At 41.9% G+C, this 18821-nt stretch overlaps 1 protein-coding gene across 4 annotated transcripts in view; it reads right to left on the bottom strand.

Annotated features, from left to right (window-relative positions):
* The window catches only part of LOC138746469 (neurabin-2-like), a 177601-nt gene that overhangs the window by 20249 nt on the left and 138531 nt on the right, over window positions 1-18821 (bottom strand). For 3 of the 4 annotated variants that reach the window (XR_011346979.1, XM_069904658.1, XM_069904657.1), the window contains exons 6-7: window positions 14637-14775; window positions 3624-3779 (exon numbers count right to left, since the gene is read on the bottom strand). Coding sequence is in view for 3 of the 4 variants with exons in the window: in XM_069904658.1 (XP_069760759.1) it covers window positions 3624-3779; window positions 14637-14775 (295 nt within the window). In the remaining variant the exon portion in view is untranslated. Of the gene's footprint in view, window positions 1-497; window positions 592-3623; window positions 3780-14636; window positions 14776-18821 lie in introns of all 4 variants that reach the window. The other variant, XM_069904659.1, reaches the window with a different exon arrangement.

Raw genomic sequence — 18821 nt, 5'->3', positions numbered from 1 at the left:
AATTCCAGTTTGAAATTCAAACGTACAAGACATGCTTGCTTGTCGTAACCCTCAGATTACCTCACTGTATTTTTAAGTGAGCTCTAAGTATTGGAATTAATTGGGATTTAGAGCCCTTTCACCAGGTCCAGGTAACAGAACATTGCTGTGAGACGGAACAGAATGATAAGGCAAGATGCAGATAAGGAACATGTAGCGTGCCTTTCACCAATACCAGCATTTCAAAGATCAAAGTTCAGATTTATTGTCACATATAACCCTGAGATTCATTTACCAGCAGGCCAGACAGAATTTCAAATTACCAGCAAGTGCAAACTGTACTCAAGAAGGAAGAGATGTATACAAGTGAAAGAAATGTATTGATTGTGCAAATACAGAAAGTAAATATTGAGTAATAAATAAATCAAATATTTTTGTGTTTAAAAGGAGAACAGAGTGTGTACAAGGCAAGGAGGTATTTGCAGGGTTGAGGGCTAAATTAGGCCAATTGAACATACCCTTCAAGGAGCCAGCAGACACAATGGGGCTGATGGGTTCTTTCAGCGAGTCACGTTGATTATTTTGAATCAAATGCTGACTGGGTCTTTTTTGCTGGGACAAAAGAAGATCACACTTTTCTACTTTTTAAAAAATTCCCCATTGAACATGAGAGAAATCAATAACACAGCCTCCGAACTCTGCTGTCCAATGATGCGCATGCCCATCTTGAAGGTAAAGGTTCCATTATTGTCACGTAATACTACATTTAGAATGTAACATACATGCAATTCTTTAACTTTTGTCTACCATAAGGCACTTTGTCCATACAGAAACCTACAGCACTTTGTGTTCCTAAGTGGTCTTCCCTCCATTTACTGACCAGTCCTGTGCCTGCTTAGCTTCCAAGATCAGACAATCTCAGGGGTACTCAGGCTATTACCATGATTTTGAGCAAGCCCAGAAGCCACGGTGAAATTGGTAGCATTCTTTGTTGCGAATGTGCATAAGAGACGCCAACTTTTGGAGTCAGTACACCTGCAGTTCGGTGCGTACCATCTTATGTAGTAGTCGATTAGCCTGCTCTTCCACACTTTGCACGTGCAATCAGTGCAGTTGGTGATTTGATACAAATGTCAGCAATGGACGCACCGCTACTGAGATTCTCACCCTCAACATTCTGGGAGTTAGCATTAACATAAACTCAACTGGGCAATAGAGATGGGTACGACTGGAGGCCTAAGGCAGAGTTACCCATGAAGAGGCTAATTTCCTGGCTCTTCTGAACCTTCAATTCCACAAGACATGACTAAATTCTCTCTATACACCAATGAGCTCAGCTATAAAATCTCAAAGAGAAGCAAAAATTCGCAGCTGTAAAGCCTTATGCACCCTTCATCAGTAGTGAATGACTCACAGGATGTGCTCCATCAATTTGTTAAGACTATTTGAGTAGCACCTTCCAAATCTATTCATTACTGACTCAAAAGTCAAGGGCAGCATGTGTGAGAGAACATCACCACCTCCTACTTTCTGTCAGGGCCATGAGCTGTTTTTTTTCCTCCTTCTTTCCCAGGTTCTTTGAGGACAGCTCAGTAAAGCTGAGCAATAGCTGGCCACGAGGCCACATCGCAGACCATGGAGCAATCTATTCCCAGACGAGGTGCAGAACTTTTCCGTATTGTTATTCCTCCTACTCATCTCCTGTGCTGAAGACGTGTTTGGAAAGACTTTTATCTTAGCGGGCATTGAGGATGAGCTCAAATCTTTCCTCAGCCAAGTATCACACAGAACTTTGTTTCGAACAGAGGACCTACAAGGTGGTGTCCATGTCATTTTTCTGCTGCACTGACAACCTAATGCAGCACCCATTCTTCTCATCATGAGTAACTAAACTCCCTGCTTAATATCATCTACCTCCCACACTTGTGCTTCAAGTCATTTTTCAGGATCTGAATCTCACCAGCATGACAGCATGGTAACAGGCCCCTCCAGCCCACAAGTCCATGCTGCCCCAATTAACCCCTGCATGTTTTGAAAGGTGGGAGGTAACAGGAGTGCCCTGAGGAAACCCATGCGGCTGGGAGAACGTACAGACAGTGCTGGATTCGACCTCGGATCGCTGGTGCCGATAGTGTTGCATTAGCTGGTCCACTAACCACGCTGCCCTTCCATGCTCAAGTATACTCAATCATTCATTGCCCTCTGTCCTACAGTGGAGTTCTGAGGAAATCCATTCAGAGGGCACCTAATGGTCAAGGTTATAGGATAGGTCTGGAGTCCCATAAATGAATGTGGTTGACAAATTTCGTTCCCTAAGAGTGTAAATGAACCACACAAAATTTTGAAAAGAATTGTAGTTCCTATGGTTTTGTTTACTGAGATGAGTGGTTAAATTAACTTGGGTCTCAGAATTGTTAACTCCAGCTGTCTGGCATACAAGTCTCGTAGTTGACCTGCTCTGACCCCAGTAACATGGGACTCATTCAACCAACACAATTCACTGGTTTAAAATCAACTGACAACAGATGCTGAGCATTTATCAGGTAGCAACAATATGGCTCACTTCTGCAGTGATTTTTTTTTAAATCTCAGCTGCGGGACTCTGGGATGGCAGTGTGTGGATACCAAGCCTACTCTCCCACAGGAAGACTTAACAGCCAGCAATGTAAGAGACACACAGGGGATGCTGGAATTTGAAGCCAAACCCAATCTCAGTGGGTCAAGTGGGAGAAAAAGAACGGTCGACGTTTCAAACCAGAACTCTTCATCAGAACAGAGGAAAGTGAATACAGAAGCAGTGTGCATCCCTACCCCCTCCTGCCCACCCACCCCCATCATCTTTAGATTCGGCCCACTGAGTTCCTCCAGCCAATAATCTGAAACGGCTCTCCTGAGCCCTCTAGGGGCTGACTGCAGAATGACATCAGCACAGACTGAAAGATAACATTGGACAATGAAGATTTTGCTTCCTGAACACTTTTGGGCTACTGATCATAAAAATCGCATTGAAATTTTCCTATCATGTACCTTTGATTTTAGATATAACTTTTATTTGCGATTTCCTCTCATATTTTAAGTGTGCTTTAGGCATACAAAATAAACTATGAAGTGCTACATTACAGAAAATTCATTTTCTGCATTCACACCTGGACTTCTTCCCTATTGATCTTGGTGCAGTCAGTGACGAACATGATGAAAGGTTTCACCGGGCCATTGCGACCATGGAAAAACCGTACCAGGGCAAATGGAATCCATCAATGCTGGCCAACCATTGTTGGATACTGATACGAGAGGCATTAGATGCTGAATACCAACGAAAATCAGTGGCAAAACATTTTAGGTCAGTTGAACTAACATAATGTGTCAACATCATTATGCGATTAAATGTGCCAAATTCAATAAAAAGATCATTTAATGTTCCCTCAACTTCTGACGTGATACAGCAAATCTGAAATTATCTTTGCGTTCACTTGAAGTTGTCTATCCTAATCCCCAATTTCTTTTCAGGAAGCAAACCTTTTTGGGTGGAAAAAAATGTTGTCTCATTTACGAGTGACGAGAAGATGTGAAGAAGGCAGGTGACCAAAGTAAAAATCTGGTGAACATATAACAGAATACTTAAAAAATTAATAGGTCTTTTGTACCTCCTTAAACTTGTGCACCAGCTTCTCAGGATCCATCTCCACTGGAGAAAGCATATCTTCGTTCTCTGCCAGATCAAAAACTTCGATTGCCATGTCATTGTTAGCGAACATGGGGCTCATCTCTTCTTCCTCTTCATCAGTTGCATATTCTCCTGTCTGGTGATGACATTAACGTTTCATGAGCCATGTTTCATCTTGCATAAAAATCAATCTAAAGACCAAGGGAAGATTACTGAGAAACCGAGATCAACATCAGAGACATTAATATTAAAGCGCAGATCAGTGTCAAGATGAGTGTGATTGATGATGGAGAAAAGCGAGAGGGGATTAGGGTCTACAGGACGGATGCTTCGGATACTGATTTATTTTTTAATCTTTTTTTTTTCCTGCTTTTTCTCCACATCCATGAAACCAAAATTATCCCACTGCATACAGTGGCATTTGTACGATTTACGACAAGTGAAAGGAAATAAATCATACAAGTGTCACTAATTGGAGATGGTCATATCCATGATCCCCTTCAGGTTGGAAGTATGATGAATCACAGAAAGTGAACATTTTACATTACAAGTAGAGGACGCTACTAGTTGAAAAAGAGCTACTTAACCAAGTTTCATCTTGCAGAACTATGCCTGGTATCCTGCAGTCTCTCAAGTATACATCCAAACACAGCTTAAATGAGATAAGGGATTTCTGTCTCCATCACACTGCAGGTCATATTTTTTTTTCATCTTTTCTCTAACCCTTCGCCGATCATTTTTCATTTATGCCTGTTGGTTTCTGACCACTGTGTAACATGAAATTTGTCCATCTAGGCACTTCTTCCGTCAATTAAGTCTTCCTTAAGCCTTTTCCATTCCAAACCCAACTTACTCAATCCACTCTCACAGCAACATCTTCAAAGTTCAGAATTATTGTCAGAGCACATACAGGGCACTACATACAAGTCCGAGATTCCTTTTCCTGCAGGTGTGACAGAATTACCACTTATTGATAGTGCAAAATTTCCACCACACATCTGTAGAAATGTATGCATTTTTGTACACATCTTAGTAGACACATGTACACATCTTTGTATCCACTCCAATGCAAACATGTAATGACCAGAACAGCAAGCAGTTCTCAAGCCAATGCATTGCTGAACACAAACTCAATACTCATGTACTGAACGTCTCAGTTAATAAAGTAAAACATTTCCAAACCTCTTATAGCAACTTTACTGACTCATCCCTATAAACGATAAGGATCTGTAGACATACATTAAAAAGTAACAAAAAGGCTCATTTTCATCAACTGAAATGTCTTAAAATTATTGTGTATATACAGATTAGAATTCCATTTTTTTAACCATATAACAATTACAGCACAGAAACAGGCCAGTTCAGCCCTTCTAGTCCATGCCGAACATCTTCCCCCACCTCGACCCATTGATCCGCACCTGGCCCATTACCCTCCATGTCTCTCTCGTCGAGTTACCTATCCAAATTTTCCTTAAATATTAAAATCGAACCCACATCTACCACTTTGGCCAGAAGCACATTCCACACTCCCACCACCCTCTGAGTGAAGAAATTCCCCATTATGTTTCCGCTAAACTTTTCCCCCTTCAATCTCAATCCATGTCCTCTAGTTTGAATCTCCCCCACTCTCAATGGAAAAGTCTGTCCACATTGACTCTATCTGTCCCCCTCATAATTTTAAATACCTCTATCAAATTACCTCTCAATCTTCTATGCTCCAGGGAATAAAGTCCAAGCCTGCTCAACCTTTCCCTGTAACTCAAACCCTGAAACCCAGGAAACATTCTTGTAAATCTCCTCTGCACTCTCTCTATTCTGTTTATATCCTTACTATAATTTAGCGACCAAAACTGCACACAGTATTCCAAATTTGGCCTCACCATTGCCTTTTCCAACTTCATCATGACATTCCATCTCCTGTATTCAATACCCTGATTTATGGAGGCCAACGTACCAAATGCTTTCTTCACCACCCCATCTAAGTGTGTCTCAACTCTCAGGGAATTATGTCCCAGAATTCCTAAATCCCTTTGTTCTACTGCACTCCTCAATTGCCTACCATTTAATGTGTATAACCTTTGTGATTAGTCCTACCAAAAAGCAACACCTCACATTTATCAGTATTGAACTCCATCTGCCATCTTTCAGCCCACTCTTTGAAATCCTTCTTCACTGTCCACAACCCCACCAATCTTTGTATCATCTGCATACTTACTAATCTAATTTACCACCCTATCATCTAGATCATTAAAATATATGACAAACAACAATGGACCCAGTACTGATCTATGTGGCAATGTCCGGAGTTACTAGGACCACTGGACATTGATAGATGCCGGATAAGTGAATTTGCCGGTTGCATGCGATTGATGAATTAAATGTTAGGGTGCGCCAATTTTTTTTTTTACCTAGTTATTTTCCACGATGTTTTTGAAGGTTGCTTGAGAATGCTGGTTGTTTGATTCCGGATAACAGGGATTTTACTATATATGTAAGCAGACTTTCCCCACTGAGGTTAGGAGAGATAAAAATCAGAGGACATGAGTTAAGGGTGAAAGGGGAAAAGTTTAAATGGAACATTAATGTTGAAAGCGCGGAAGGAGCTCCCAAGCTCATTTTTGAGATTTAGGAAAAATTTGGATGGCAAGGGAATGAACGGAATTGGTCTGGGGAAAGTCAAGTATGGCACAGGCAAGAAAGTCCAAGGGGCCTGTTTTTCTGTTGCAGTGTTCTGTGATTCTAAATCAAGAGAGGTTTACAAAAGGAATTCCAAAGTTTTGGATCCGGAAACTTAACCTAAATAGAAGAATGTTCCTTACGTCACCAGTAGGTGTCACCAAATTCCTCTTCTTGATTAGTTTGCACCACATTTGGCAGAGAAGCATCAAGACGCAAGAAACTACAGATGCTGGAATCTTCAGCTAAGAAAGGGAAGCTGGGATGACTCAGCTGGGCAGGCAGCATCCACAGAGAGAACCGATTCTGAAGGGAGTCCCTCCAGCTTCACTTTGCTGGTGATCTTAAACGTACAAAATCGAGGGACATCCAATTGCGGGCAGAATTCAAGTTTGAATCTGCAGCGGCTAGTGCAAACTGTGCAGGTCCCGAACCCCTGATCCCGATCGTGGCAGATTCAACCTTTACAGCGCCAGGCAATCGGGACCTTGGTTCGAGTCCCACACTGTCTAAAAGGAGCTTGTCCACGGTGGCAGATCCAAACGTGTCAGACCATGGGGGTTGTTGGACCACAGAGCGCCAGATTACTATTTACCGTAAGCGGTAACTAGAAATTCTGCAGTAAAATCTCAGGGTTGTATGTACTCTGACAATAAATCTGAATGTTGAACTTTGAAGGAACCTGAAAATAAAGTACAAGGCCATTTTAAATTATTGTCTTAGTCACATGGGAAACGGCTTTCCTCCAGCCATCATTTATTTGTTTCATCATTGCACAGGTAGTTAGGTATTTGGTAAATAGTCCTGGTAATGGCAAACATGTAACATTGAGCTGTCCTCTCTTCAGTCCTGGAATGAGATATTACTGTGGTGAAATGTGATTATAAACTAGATTTAAGGATGTCTGTTATGTGCTGGATGTGTAAATTTAAATCCACTCTGATTCAGCGGAGTAAAGCTTCACTGAGCTCCAACAGCAGTGAAAAATGCCCTTCAGCTCAACTGGCCATAAAATCCTCGCACATTAATAATCCAGTTGTCAGTTTTGTATGGTGAAAAGAATAATTCGTTTTAAAATGAATAAAGAATCCCTTGTGTAAGATGACTATCAGTACGAACCTCACTGATCGTTGGCATGAGTTGTCAAAGTTGTGATTTTGCGTCAGAACGGACCTCGCTGATCGTTGGCCGGGTTGCAAGAATTGGGGTGCTGGGTCATTACTCACCTCACTCTTCACTGGCTGGATGAGAGGGTGCCCTATGGGTATTATGTTCAGTATTAGTTGCCTGTGATCCTTAAAGTTTACTTGTAGCTCTTAAATAGAGAAGGCTGTAGCAGGTGCTGGCACAGATCCTACAAGTCAACTAAAACGGAGAGAACGAAAAATGGCACAAAGCAAGAGACGGCTGAGTCCCAGGTACTAAGCTGCCGCACCTGCAGCATTTGTGGGAGTTGGGAAGGAAGAAAGGTGCTCAGTATTGGCTCAGAGTCCCTGGAGACACATCCTGTCAAAGGTAGCAAACCTTGGAGATTAATGGCTTGAGTCAAACCACCCTCCTTTTTATTTATGTTACAAAATCTTTGATGACCTCATACACACAGTAAAGATTATCAGAATGGTCTTCTAAATGCTGTGCCCCACTCAGGCTCTGCCCTGATCTTTACCTCAGCTTCACCGAACTACTAATCATCTCTGTGATCAGTTCTGATGGTCCCCTGCTTCTGATTCAGTGCCTGATGCAGGCAACAGGGAAACTGTTCGACTTGAGTTTGTTCTAAACTAGGAAAGTGGAACTTAACTCTGCACCTGACCCAAATTTCTCATGACCTGCGGTGTCTAATGAATGATCATACAATTTCCCAAAATAGCAATAGTGTTCAACTCCAGCAATTTATAAGAGTAAAGCATTATTTCTCTATAGAAAACTGCCCTGAAAAAGACATAGAAGCAAAGAAAAATAGATGCAGGAGGAGGCTATTTAGCCCTTCAAGCCTACACCGCCATTCAATATGATCATGGCTGATCAATACCTGGTTCCTGCCTTCTCCCCATACCCCCTGAACCCCTTAACCACAAGGGTCAAATCTAACCTACTCTTAAAAAAGACAATAGAATATGCTTCAAATTCACAAATTGTAGAGCGCGTCGAAAGAACCAAAGACTTGTTGATCCAAACCAAGGCTTTTATTAACTAAAAGACTGGAGCGTATCACAAGTAGGTCGACCAGTCCAGATTGACCTGGTCTGGCTAGGAACAATCCTTGAAGACCTGCCAGTAGGTGGGGCTACACTCTCAGCCAATCACAGTCATCCTACACTCTTCTTCTTTCTTTCTTTCTTTGGCTTGGCTTCGCGGACGAAGATTTATGGAGGGGTAATGTCCACGTCAGCTGCAGCCTCGTTTGTGGCTGACAGGTCCGATCCGGGACAGGCAGACACGGTTGCAGCGGAAAATTGGTTGGTTGGGGTTGGGTGTTGGGTTTTTCCTCCTTTGTCTTTTGTCAGTGAGGTGGGCTCTGCGGTCTTCTTCAAAGGAGGTTGCTGCCCGCCGAACTGTGAGGCGCCAAGATTCACGGTTTGAGGCAATATCAGCCCACTACACTGCAATCTGTACATATACACATTGGTGATAGAATCTGTACTATCACAACCAATGCACAATAAACACATAATCACCAAACTTTTTAAAGGATCGTCGAAGATGAAATAATTAAGAATCTGGTCACTGGTTTAGATAAAGGGGACTTTCAAGGCAGCCCTTCCACCCTATTTTATGCAGTTCCAGGCAGATAAGGGGGGGAAATACTCAAAGGTGACTAAACGTGGCTTTCATTTGAACACACATCTTCACCAAGAAGAAGTTGTGTTCGTTAAGGAGGAAAACCCTTCATCCTCATTTTGTGAGTTGTTCTTGGAGGCCAATGTTCAATGATTTGTGGGCAAAATAACGGGCAGCAAAAGTTAGACCAGAAGAAATAGGAGCAGAATTAGACCATTCAGCCTATCAAGTCTGCCCGAGTTGTTTTCAAACCCATTTTCTTGCCTTCTCCACATAACCCTTGATTCCCTTCCTGATCAAAAATGTATCTACCCCTGCCTTATATATCCCCTCTGTGACTGTCCGCAATAACAAATACCACAAATTCACCACCCTCTGGGTAAAGAAATACCTCCTCATCTCTGTTCTAAAGGAATGTTTCTTTCTCTTCTGAGTCTGTGCCATCTTGTCCCAGACTCCCCCACCATAGGAAATATCCTCTCTATGTCCACTCTATTCAGTCCTTTCTGTATTCAATAGACTTCAATGATATCCCCCTCATTCTTCTAAACTCTGAGTACTATCCCAGAGCCTTCGAATACTCCTCATATGAAAACCCTTTCACCCTGGGGATCATCCTCGCAAACCACCTCTGGACCTCTCCAATGTGAACACATCTTTAGATATGGAGACCAAAACTGCTCATAATATTCTCTTCTCCTTCTGGCTATCCATCCCATAGGACGATGATGGTTCCTTTCAGTCAGTGTGTGGGGTTTGATATGAGGATACCCCACTCCTCAGGAAAGGAACAGCATGTGTGTGAATGGATTTAGGTGAGTAGGGTTTGCAAACTTCCAGACAGTTGGGGGAAGTTCTGTTGTGGTGAATGGCCAGACCAAGCTTTGATGCAAGAGATGACCTTTCCGCACTTCACAGTACGTGTTTGCTAGAAGGCCGTTGACCCTACAAGAGGGTTAATCCATCTTTTGACAGGTCTTGTTTTTCATCCTGCAGGATGTCTATCACCCTCCGCACCTGGCAAGCCTGGTGGGGGAGCTGATTTAGTTGCCGACCATATGACCATGCGACAGGCAGTACTGGGTAACATGGTTGAGATCCATTGCTCTAGACCCAATTGTTACTGAAATACTTTGCTTGAGAAAAGTTGTCATTAGCCCATTTCCTTTGGACTTACGAAACCCTGCACATAACGAGTCAATGAGGTATGATTAAAACAGTGGTTTTCATACTTTTTTCTTCCCACTCACATACCACCTTAAGCCATCCCTTACTAATCACAGAACAAATATGGCATAGGGATGGTTTAAGGTGGAATGTGAGTTTAGGGGAAGTTTGAAAAAACCAAGGTCTATGATGCAGGTAGGATTCCTGCCAGAAATCGGGCTAATCCCAGGAAATCCAATGGAGTCACGTGTATAAATTTGGTAGCTGCATCGTTTACTGCAAATGGACTTTCCATTCTACATCTACTATTATAAAACAGGAAGGGGGGGGGGGGGGAGAAATTGGTCCTCTAGTATTGACAGGAAAATTACATGCAAAAGAGAATAAAGTTGGCTAAAACAAGGTCACACAAAGCCCACACCATGCATTGGTCTCAAATCCAATACCTCTGCATCGTGACAAATCTTTACCACTGGACGGCAGTTGCTATTATTGGTGTTGGTGTTGAAGAAATTGCTCTTCGTGTTGTTCACATTGTATGAGAATAGTTCAAAATCCTACAGCACAGTTCAGAACAGAAAATTCAGTCAGCATTAAGTGATGGTTATGGAGCAGATGGGTAAATACTGCCACTGCAGAACCTATGAGGTGTGACTTACGACTCTCGTGGCGATGTGCTTCTCAGGCTTATGGGTCTTTTAATGAATCTGAGGGTTTGGAACATTTTTTTTTAAACTGCTACATAATAATCTGGCCTCTTTGCTATTTAGTTATCATTCCATGGGAATTCCAAACACTGTCCTCAATAACTCACATCACAAAATGGCTAATGGATGCTTTCATTATCTATCTGGGTCATATTCTGAATGTGGTGAAACATGAAAGTCTGCAGACTCTGTGATCATAGTAAAAACACAGAAATGTTGAAGGATCTCAGCAGGTCTGAATGTCAAGGGCCTTCACTGTTTCCTATTTTCTTCCTTTTCTCTGAAGCAACTTTTATGAATCACCTTTACCTTCACAATTCAATGCAGAAAATGTCCATCTGCTCTTTGGCGCAATTTGGTTCGATTCAATAATCCATCTACATTCCTTTATTCCAGGAATCACCACAAAACATATTTACTTGATCACAACTCTTTTATAATTGTTAATATCACAATCCTCCATCTCCTGAGAAGAGACACAGATAGGATCAGGGCCTCTGGTGAAGATTTGATCCACAGCGACATGACTGCTTAAAATTATTGTGATCTGAAGCTAAATGGAATGTTAAACACTGCAGAGCACTCTAGAGGGAGGATCCTGAAGCATGGAGGTTATGTTCCTATCTGGCACATTGGCAATTACATGTGACTATTTCAGTAGTCAATCTGGACACAAGCTCTAATTTCCCCAATAATGTTTCAAAAGAGTCTCTGCAGACGAAATGATGCCCACTTAATGTCTGATGCCAGTAAATCTATTTAAGACCAGGTTGGATAGATTTTTTACATGGTAGGGGAATTAAAGGATATGGGGAAAAGGCAGGTGGGTGGAGATGAGCTGATCATCCTATCAGCCATGATCTCATTGAATGGTGGAGCAGGCTCGACGGGCCGGATGGCCGACGCCTGCTCCTATTTCTTATGTTCTAAACTGTATCTCATGCACAGTTGAGAAGATCCTGGATGCATTTCCAGAGTGATGTGAAAGAAATAGTCAATGTTACGTTTCACTTCAGGGAAAGTGCACTGAAATATCGGAGTTAAATGGCTATCTGACATCCCCCCCCCCCCCCCCCCACCCCCAGCTCCCACCCCCGTGTGTGTGTTTTGTGAAGAACAAATGTTGGCCAGAACATCTGATACTCTTCACCATAATCCACAAGATCACTTACATCTGTGGCAGAGGGCAGGAAGGTACTCTGCTGATCACTGCAGCCCATGGACTACACCTGAGTGAATGGAGCCCTCTCTCAGTACTGCACCGGCAGCCTTGACTTTTCCGCCAAGGCTCTGGAACGAGAGATCCCACAGTTCTGTTATTCTGAGAAAGAGGTGATTGTACTGTGGAGGGTTGTGGCTGTCACCTGGCAGCAGTGCCCATTACCTCGTCGGAAGACACACCACCTGCCAATCAATGTTTAGCCTTGTCCCATCTATCAGTGCACACCTGACCACTGGCCCTTTTAAGTACCTTTGTACTTGGCCTCAGGCCATTGCCTTTTGTAATTGATTAGATCTTGCTGGCAATGAGCTACTGTGTCCCTGTAATTTACCTGGGCTGGGACCCCTCCCCCACACACCCTACCAGCCCTCCAGTACTATAAAGGGTGCCATGTGTGCTCGGCTCTTCCTCTTTGCCATCCTTGAGGGACCACCCTGCCTCACTCCAGGCTGAGCGCCGTGGAATGGTGCTGGAGAATCATCTGGTGCGATGTGCACTGTTAAAGGGTTGGGAACATCTTAGTGTGTGCCCCGTGTAGCATAGAGCCACTGAGTCAAGGAGTGGCGGGTATTGCATTGTTTTTTTTTTCCTTGATTGTATGTCACTAGTTTGGGTGTGTGTGTGTGTGTGTGTGTGTGTGTGTGTGTGTGTGTGTGTGTGTGTGTGTGTGTGTGTGTGTGTGTGTGTGTGTGTGTGTGTGCGCGCGCACGTGCTCAAATCTGCTCTCTCACTCACAATGATCAACTGAGTTACAGCTGACATGGAGCGAGGCCAGAGCTTTCTCAATGCTGACAAGTGTGCTTTGCCAAACAAGCTTATTAGCAATGATTTATTGACCTTGTTTTGCTTGTCCAGATTTGTTTCTATCAAATTGAAACCACGATACAGTAGACCTTTATTTGTGCATTTTGTAACCTCAAGTCACATTCAGTTGAACTGTGTGGACTTGCAAACATGGCCTGCTGACTGCATTATGCAAACTATGCTGGGACTGATGCATTAGTGCAAATTCAATTACGATGAATTTGGATATACGATCAATCAGTCCTGTCCACATAGCACATGGCCCCAGCTGGAGTGTACATTATCTTCTAATTGTGCCTTATCCTTTGAACACTCACACAGTTAATTCTTGACCACCTGGTTTTCTTTTTAATAACCATCACCACAGTCTCCAAAATGCAAAGCTTTCTTTAAATTGTTGGCTTGTTTTGAAAGAAACAGGTACCTGTACAGGAAACTCCTGTATTACAAGATGGAATAAGGGTGGGGTGGGGGGGGGGGGGGGGCATTGTTGGGCATGCCTCAAGAAAACAAAAGCATGCCTCAAGAAAACAAAAAAAATGTCTGTTTACTTTTTTATCATACAATTCTATGAGAGTGAATTTTATTCTTCCTCTTTAATTTTTGAGCAGTGATTTCTTTTCAGGGCAAATTTCCATGATTCTTGTCTCCAAAGCAGGAGTAGCTTGAATGATAATTGCTGGAAGACTTCACCCAGTCACAGAATCGAAATTGCCAAACCATCAACTCTCTACAAAGAATAAAGAATGTCCACTGCAACGAGACAATCAGTGTGGAAAGATTGGATGTGGAGCTGATGGTCTATTTGAAGTGGCTCTCAACCTTTTTCTTTCCTCTCCTACCACTTTAAGGAATCCCTATGCCATCAGTGCTCTGTGATTAGTAAGGGATTTCTTAAGGTGGTGTGTGAGTGGGAAGGGAAGGTTGAGAATCACTGCTCTAGACCCAATTGTTACTGAAATATTTTGCCGGAGAAAAATTGTCATTGGCCCATTTCCTTTGGAGTTCTGAAACTGTGCACATAACGAGTCAATTAGGTACGATTAAAACAGTGGTTTTCAAACTTTTTCCTTCCACCCATATAACACCTTAAGCAATCCCTTACTAATCACAAAGCTCCTATTGAATAGGGATGACTTAAAGTGGTATGTGATTGGAAAGAAAAAAAAGGTTGAGCACCACTTGTCTATTGTAACCTTCTTGAAAGATCTATGGAAATCCAGACATAGAGTAAATAAGATTTACATTATTTCTTCAAGTATTTCCACTATTTTCCCTAAAGTATTGGATGCTGAGTATCAAATGAAAAATCAGCGGCAAAACATTTTTACATTAGTTGAACTAACGCATTAAACCTGCTGAATTCAATAAAAGTTAATTCATTGTTTCTCCAACTTCCTACGTGATACAGCAAATCTTAAATTATCTTTGTGTTCAGCTTGTGGTTGTTTTTCACAATCCCCATTTTTAAGGAAGCAAGCCTTTTGAAAAAAATGTTCAGTGTAATGATCTTCTTGAAATGTTATATTCTTCTTTGAGGGAAGATCCCTATTTCAACATCTCAAGAACCATTTCTGAAGTGTGATCATTGCAGCAATGAAAACAACATAGAAATTATACATCAGATGGTTCTCACCTCGTCCTCCTCCTCATCAGCATATTGCCCATAATGTCGCTCCATCATCTCCCGCTGCCATCTCTCCTGTTCTAGGGTTTGGCGAATCAACTGAGCAACTTCACTGGTTTCTCCTGGCTTCTCCCGTCCAATCAAAAATCTAAAACCAATGCAATGATTTGTCAATATATTTCATTATAATTCATTTACAAATCTTTCTTTTAGTGGCAATTGCCCAACCTCTGTAATTCGTGTGACCCTCCATTTAAAAAAAAGGAAATAGAGAATGGACTACTGGTAAAGTCACACACATCTCCATTCCTGACTCCAGCTTGGCAGAACTGCCAAATTGAATACAGTTGGACCAGCTTGCAAATATTAGAGCTTTGTATTCATTCATAACAGAAGTTTGAATGTCTGCAAATGGATCACTGTTTTAAAGACTGCCTTTCAGCATTCCCATAGATTTTCTATCAAACTATCAAGGAGGAAGCTGTTAGGCAGAGATAAATTTGACCAAGGTGTTGGGACCTTGGCACATTATATATCCATCCAATGCACTATTGCAATTAACAAGTAAAGTCAAGTTCATTGTCATTGCAAGCAAATGAAACGCCATTCTCTGGTCCTCGGTGCAAAACACGCAGACATACGACCAGACATAACACTAATACAAGACCAACAATACATATGCAGGACAAGTATTCATATAAATAAATAAAAATTGTTTTGCAAAATATGAGAGTCTCGGAACATTAGTTTGAGCAGTCCCCCTGGTCATTCGGCATTCTTAGTGCCTGTGGGAAGAAGCTGTTCCTCAGCCTGGTGGTGCTGGCTCTGATCCTCCTGTAGCTCTTTTCCGACAGAAGGAGCTGAAAGATGCTGTGTGCGGGGTGGAAGGGGTCCTCAATGATTTTGTGCGTCCTCTTCAGACAACGATCCTGGTAGATCACATCAATGGGGATGGTAACAAGTTCCAATATTTTATAATAGGAGAATTAGTGAAATGAAAAATGCGTCCAATTCTAATATCAAGGCTAATTCAGCACTCCAATGCTTTTTCCACTCTGTCTGGAAATCCAATCCATGTCCTCATTACACTCAACGTGAAGAAGAAATGATTGTATCAATTCTAAAATGAGCTCTTGATTTCGATATGCCTGCTTTTTGCTACGCTGAGTAACGTTTAAGGCAATGTTCTGGATTAAAAATGCTTGCGGCTTAATTCTCCTCCGTTTCTGCAATGTACTTGCCTGAATTAACCTGGTTGGCCCAGCCCATTTTTTAATTTATTATGTAACAACTGGACTGGCTCATTCCATTTCCAGCTTGATCATTCAGCCTCTGAATCAAGTCACTCATGTACATTGTAGGAATTTCCCTCATTTTTTTCTTTTAATCCTGCAACTGCCCTCATGGATCATTGCTTTCTGATCCACAATCTTTTACATGTGATCACATTCTCACCCAGAGCTTTGAAGTTAATTTACAACCTTGCACGTGAAACCAAATTAGCTCAACATAATAGATTTAATAGCTCCCTGATGATAATATGTGCTGGTTTAAACTTACAAATGTAGCTCCCAGCTTGGAGTGTAATTAGGTTCTAGAACATGTTAGGCTTGTTCACTGAGCATGATGTTATCCATTCCACTTCCTGTGTGTCATCAGAAATGGGCGGCACGGTTGGCGTAGCAGTTAGCACAATGCCTTTACAGCTCCAACGATTGGGACCAGGGTTTGAATCTTGCACCGTCTGTAAGGAGTTTGTATGTTCTCCCCGTGTCTGAATGGGTTTTACCCAGGGACTCTAGTTTCCTCCCATTGTTTGAAACATACTGGGGTGCAGATTAATTAGGTGAAAATTGGGTGCCATGGACTCGTGGGCCAAAATGGCCTGTTACCGTGCTGCATGTCTAAATTTAATTTAAAATTTAGAATCATAGATTAATATTAAGTCAGGATGGATGTTAGCTCGGATATCACTCCAACGTGAATTACATTTATTGATTCTAAAGCCAAGTTTTCCAAAATCTCCAATTAAAATAACTTTCCTATTCTAATAGACACTCCATGGACTCTCAGTGTCTCTGAAGGGACTCGCTTTCTCTCGCATTGTAAGGGCACTGGACAACATTAATGGTGACCCTTTCTCTGCCTGACAGCAGGCAGAAGGCAATTACATGTAATGTTACATGCTCTGCACTATTACATGCCAATAAAGGAATCTTGAATCCACTTGCCTCTTCCCAGAGGTGATTCCTTGTGTTGACATATTGATGCGAGACACTACGAAAATTGGCTTGAATTTTCAAAACTGTTCAGTAGTTCCTGCTGTACTTCATCCCAAATGAGCAACCTCAATTTTAAATCTCCATCCTGTTTCCATCACAAGGCATTACCAACTGCTTTTCCATCTCTTTCAAAAGTCTGTTCATATGACTGACAAAATGATTGAGTTTAGTCATCATTTCCTTTGTTCCACCGCAAAGTCAGCACAGGAAAATACGTCACTTGATCCCTCCAGCCTGTTCCTTGCCCACACACTAATTTCCTGCTCTATTCCTATTTCCCTTAATTCTCCTAATATCCAGAAATGTATCAATCTTAGCTGTGAATGCAATTAACAATCGAGTTGCCACAATCCTCCAGGGTAGAGAATTCCAAAGATTCACACCCTTTGCATGAAAAAAGAGCTCCTCATTTCCATCCAAAGATGCATGTCCCTTATTCTGAGACTGTGATCCTTAGCTCTGGAGTACCCAGACAGAAGAAACGTCCTCATAGTCACTCTGTAAGTCTTCTGAATGCTGCAATGAGGTCAACTCTCACTTTCCAAACTCTAAAGAAAAGACCAGGTCTACTCAATCTCTCTTCATATGAAAGACCAACCATCACATGAACTGGTGAACATGATCTTGGTACTTCCACTAAGACTACAGTTTGCACAATATCCCAAGTATGATTTTGGAATTTAGACATTTAGTCATAGACAGACAGCATTGTACAGGCCCATGAGCCTAATTAACTCCAAGTATGTTTTGAAGGGTGGGAGGAACTGGAGCATCCGAGGAAACCCACATAGACATAGGGAGAATGTACAAACTCCTTACAGACAATGCCAGATTCAAACCAGGGTTGCTGGCGCTCTAACAACGTTGCGCTAACCACCATGCTTACTGTGCTGTGTTAAAGTCTTCTCCACCCATGACATCTTCAATCTCATTACTTCTACCATGTACAGGCATTTAAATGTAGAATCCTCTCATGTTCCTATTTTCTGCAAAGCACAGCACTCCTGTTAGTCCTATTCCTCCTCTTCTTGCTTGCTCTGTGGACCTACCTTAATATCCCACTGCTGACCATTTCTGATCTGCGATTCTTTCCACCAAGAACAGGTGACCCCCTTTTCCAGTTTTTGCCTCAACTTTGCCAGCGCACTACTCAGTGGTTTATGAAGATAGCCTTGATCATTCGGCACCATGCAGTCAGCTATTCATTTACAGCCCTTATTATGTTGAAATGCTTGGGTCGTTTTTCCAAATATTGAAGGTAAGCTGCTTCCCTTCAATGTTAACAGCTGGCACAGAGATTGGCTAAGTAGAATTTCCTGGGTTGAACCCCCAGTATGATCAGTAGTCTTGTCTTTCTAAATATAAAATTGGCCAGCTCGGATTTTTAATAATTGTTTCCTTTCAGCCTGGCAATCGATTCCAACTGACAAGTGATTTTAAACAATGCTAGTTAAAACACGTCTTGCAGACATGATTTTGACAAAGCACTTAAATCATTATGGATCGTTCCAATAATTCATCTGAAAATGAAAGGAATAGGGTTAATGTGTGCGTGGACACTGACCTTCCTTTTTAATTCTGGGTTAACAGGCTCTAATAAGGCCGCAAATAAAGTAATCCTATTCAAACATGTTTCAAATCGGATTCCTGGCCTTTCACAAAAGCAAGGTTCTGCAAATCTGAAACAAAACTTGCTGGAAATAATCAGGGTAAGGTAGCAAGCACGGTGATAGAAATTGAATGAACATTCAAGGTCAATGATGAATGAAAAATTATTGACAAGAAACAATCAATCAGGTTCTCTCTTCATAGATGTTGCCTGACCTGCAAAATATTTCCAACATTGTTTTGAATGGCACAAATACTGCACTCACCCAACACTTCCTCTCCACACTCTCCCTTCTTTTAGCTC

The sequence above is a fragment of the Narcine bancroftii genome, chromosome 12 (genome assembly GCF_036971445.1).
Source record: "Narcine bancroftii isolate sNarBan1 chromosome 12, sNarBan1.hap1, whole genome shotgun sequence".
Classification (NCBI taxonomy): domain Eukaryota; kingdom Metazoa; phylum Chordata; class Chondrichthyes; order Torpediniformes; family Narcinidae; genus Narcine; species Narcine bancroftii.
Note: the sequence above shows the minus strand (reverse complement) of the source record. Positions and strands in the feature narration are given on the sequence as shown.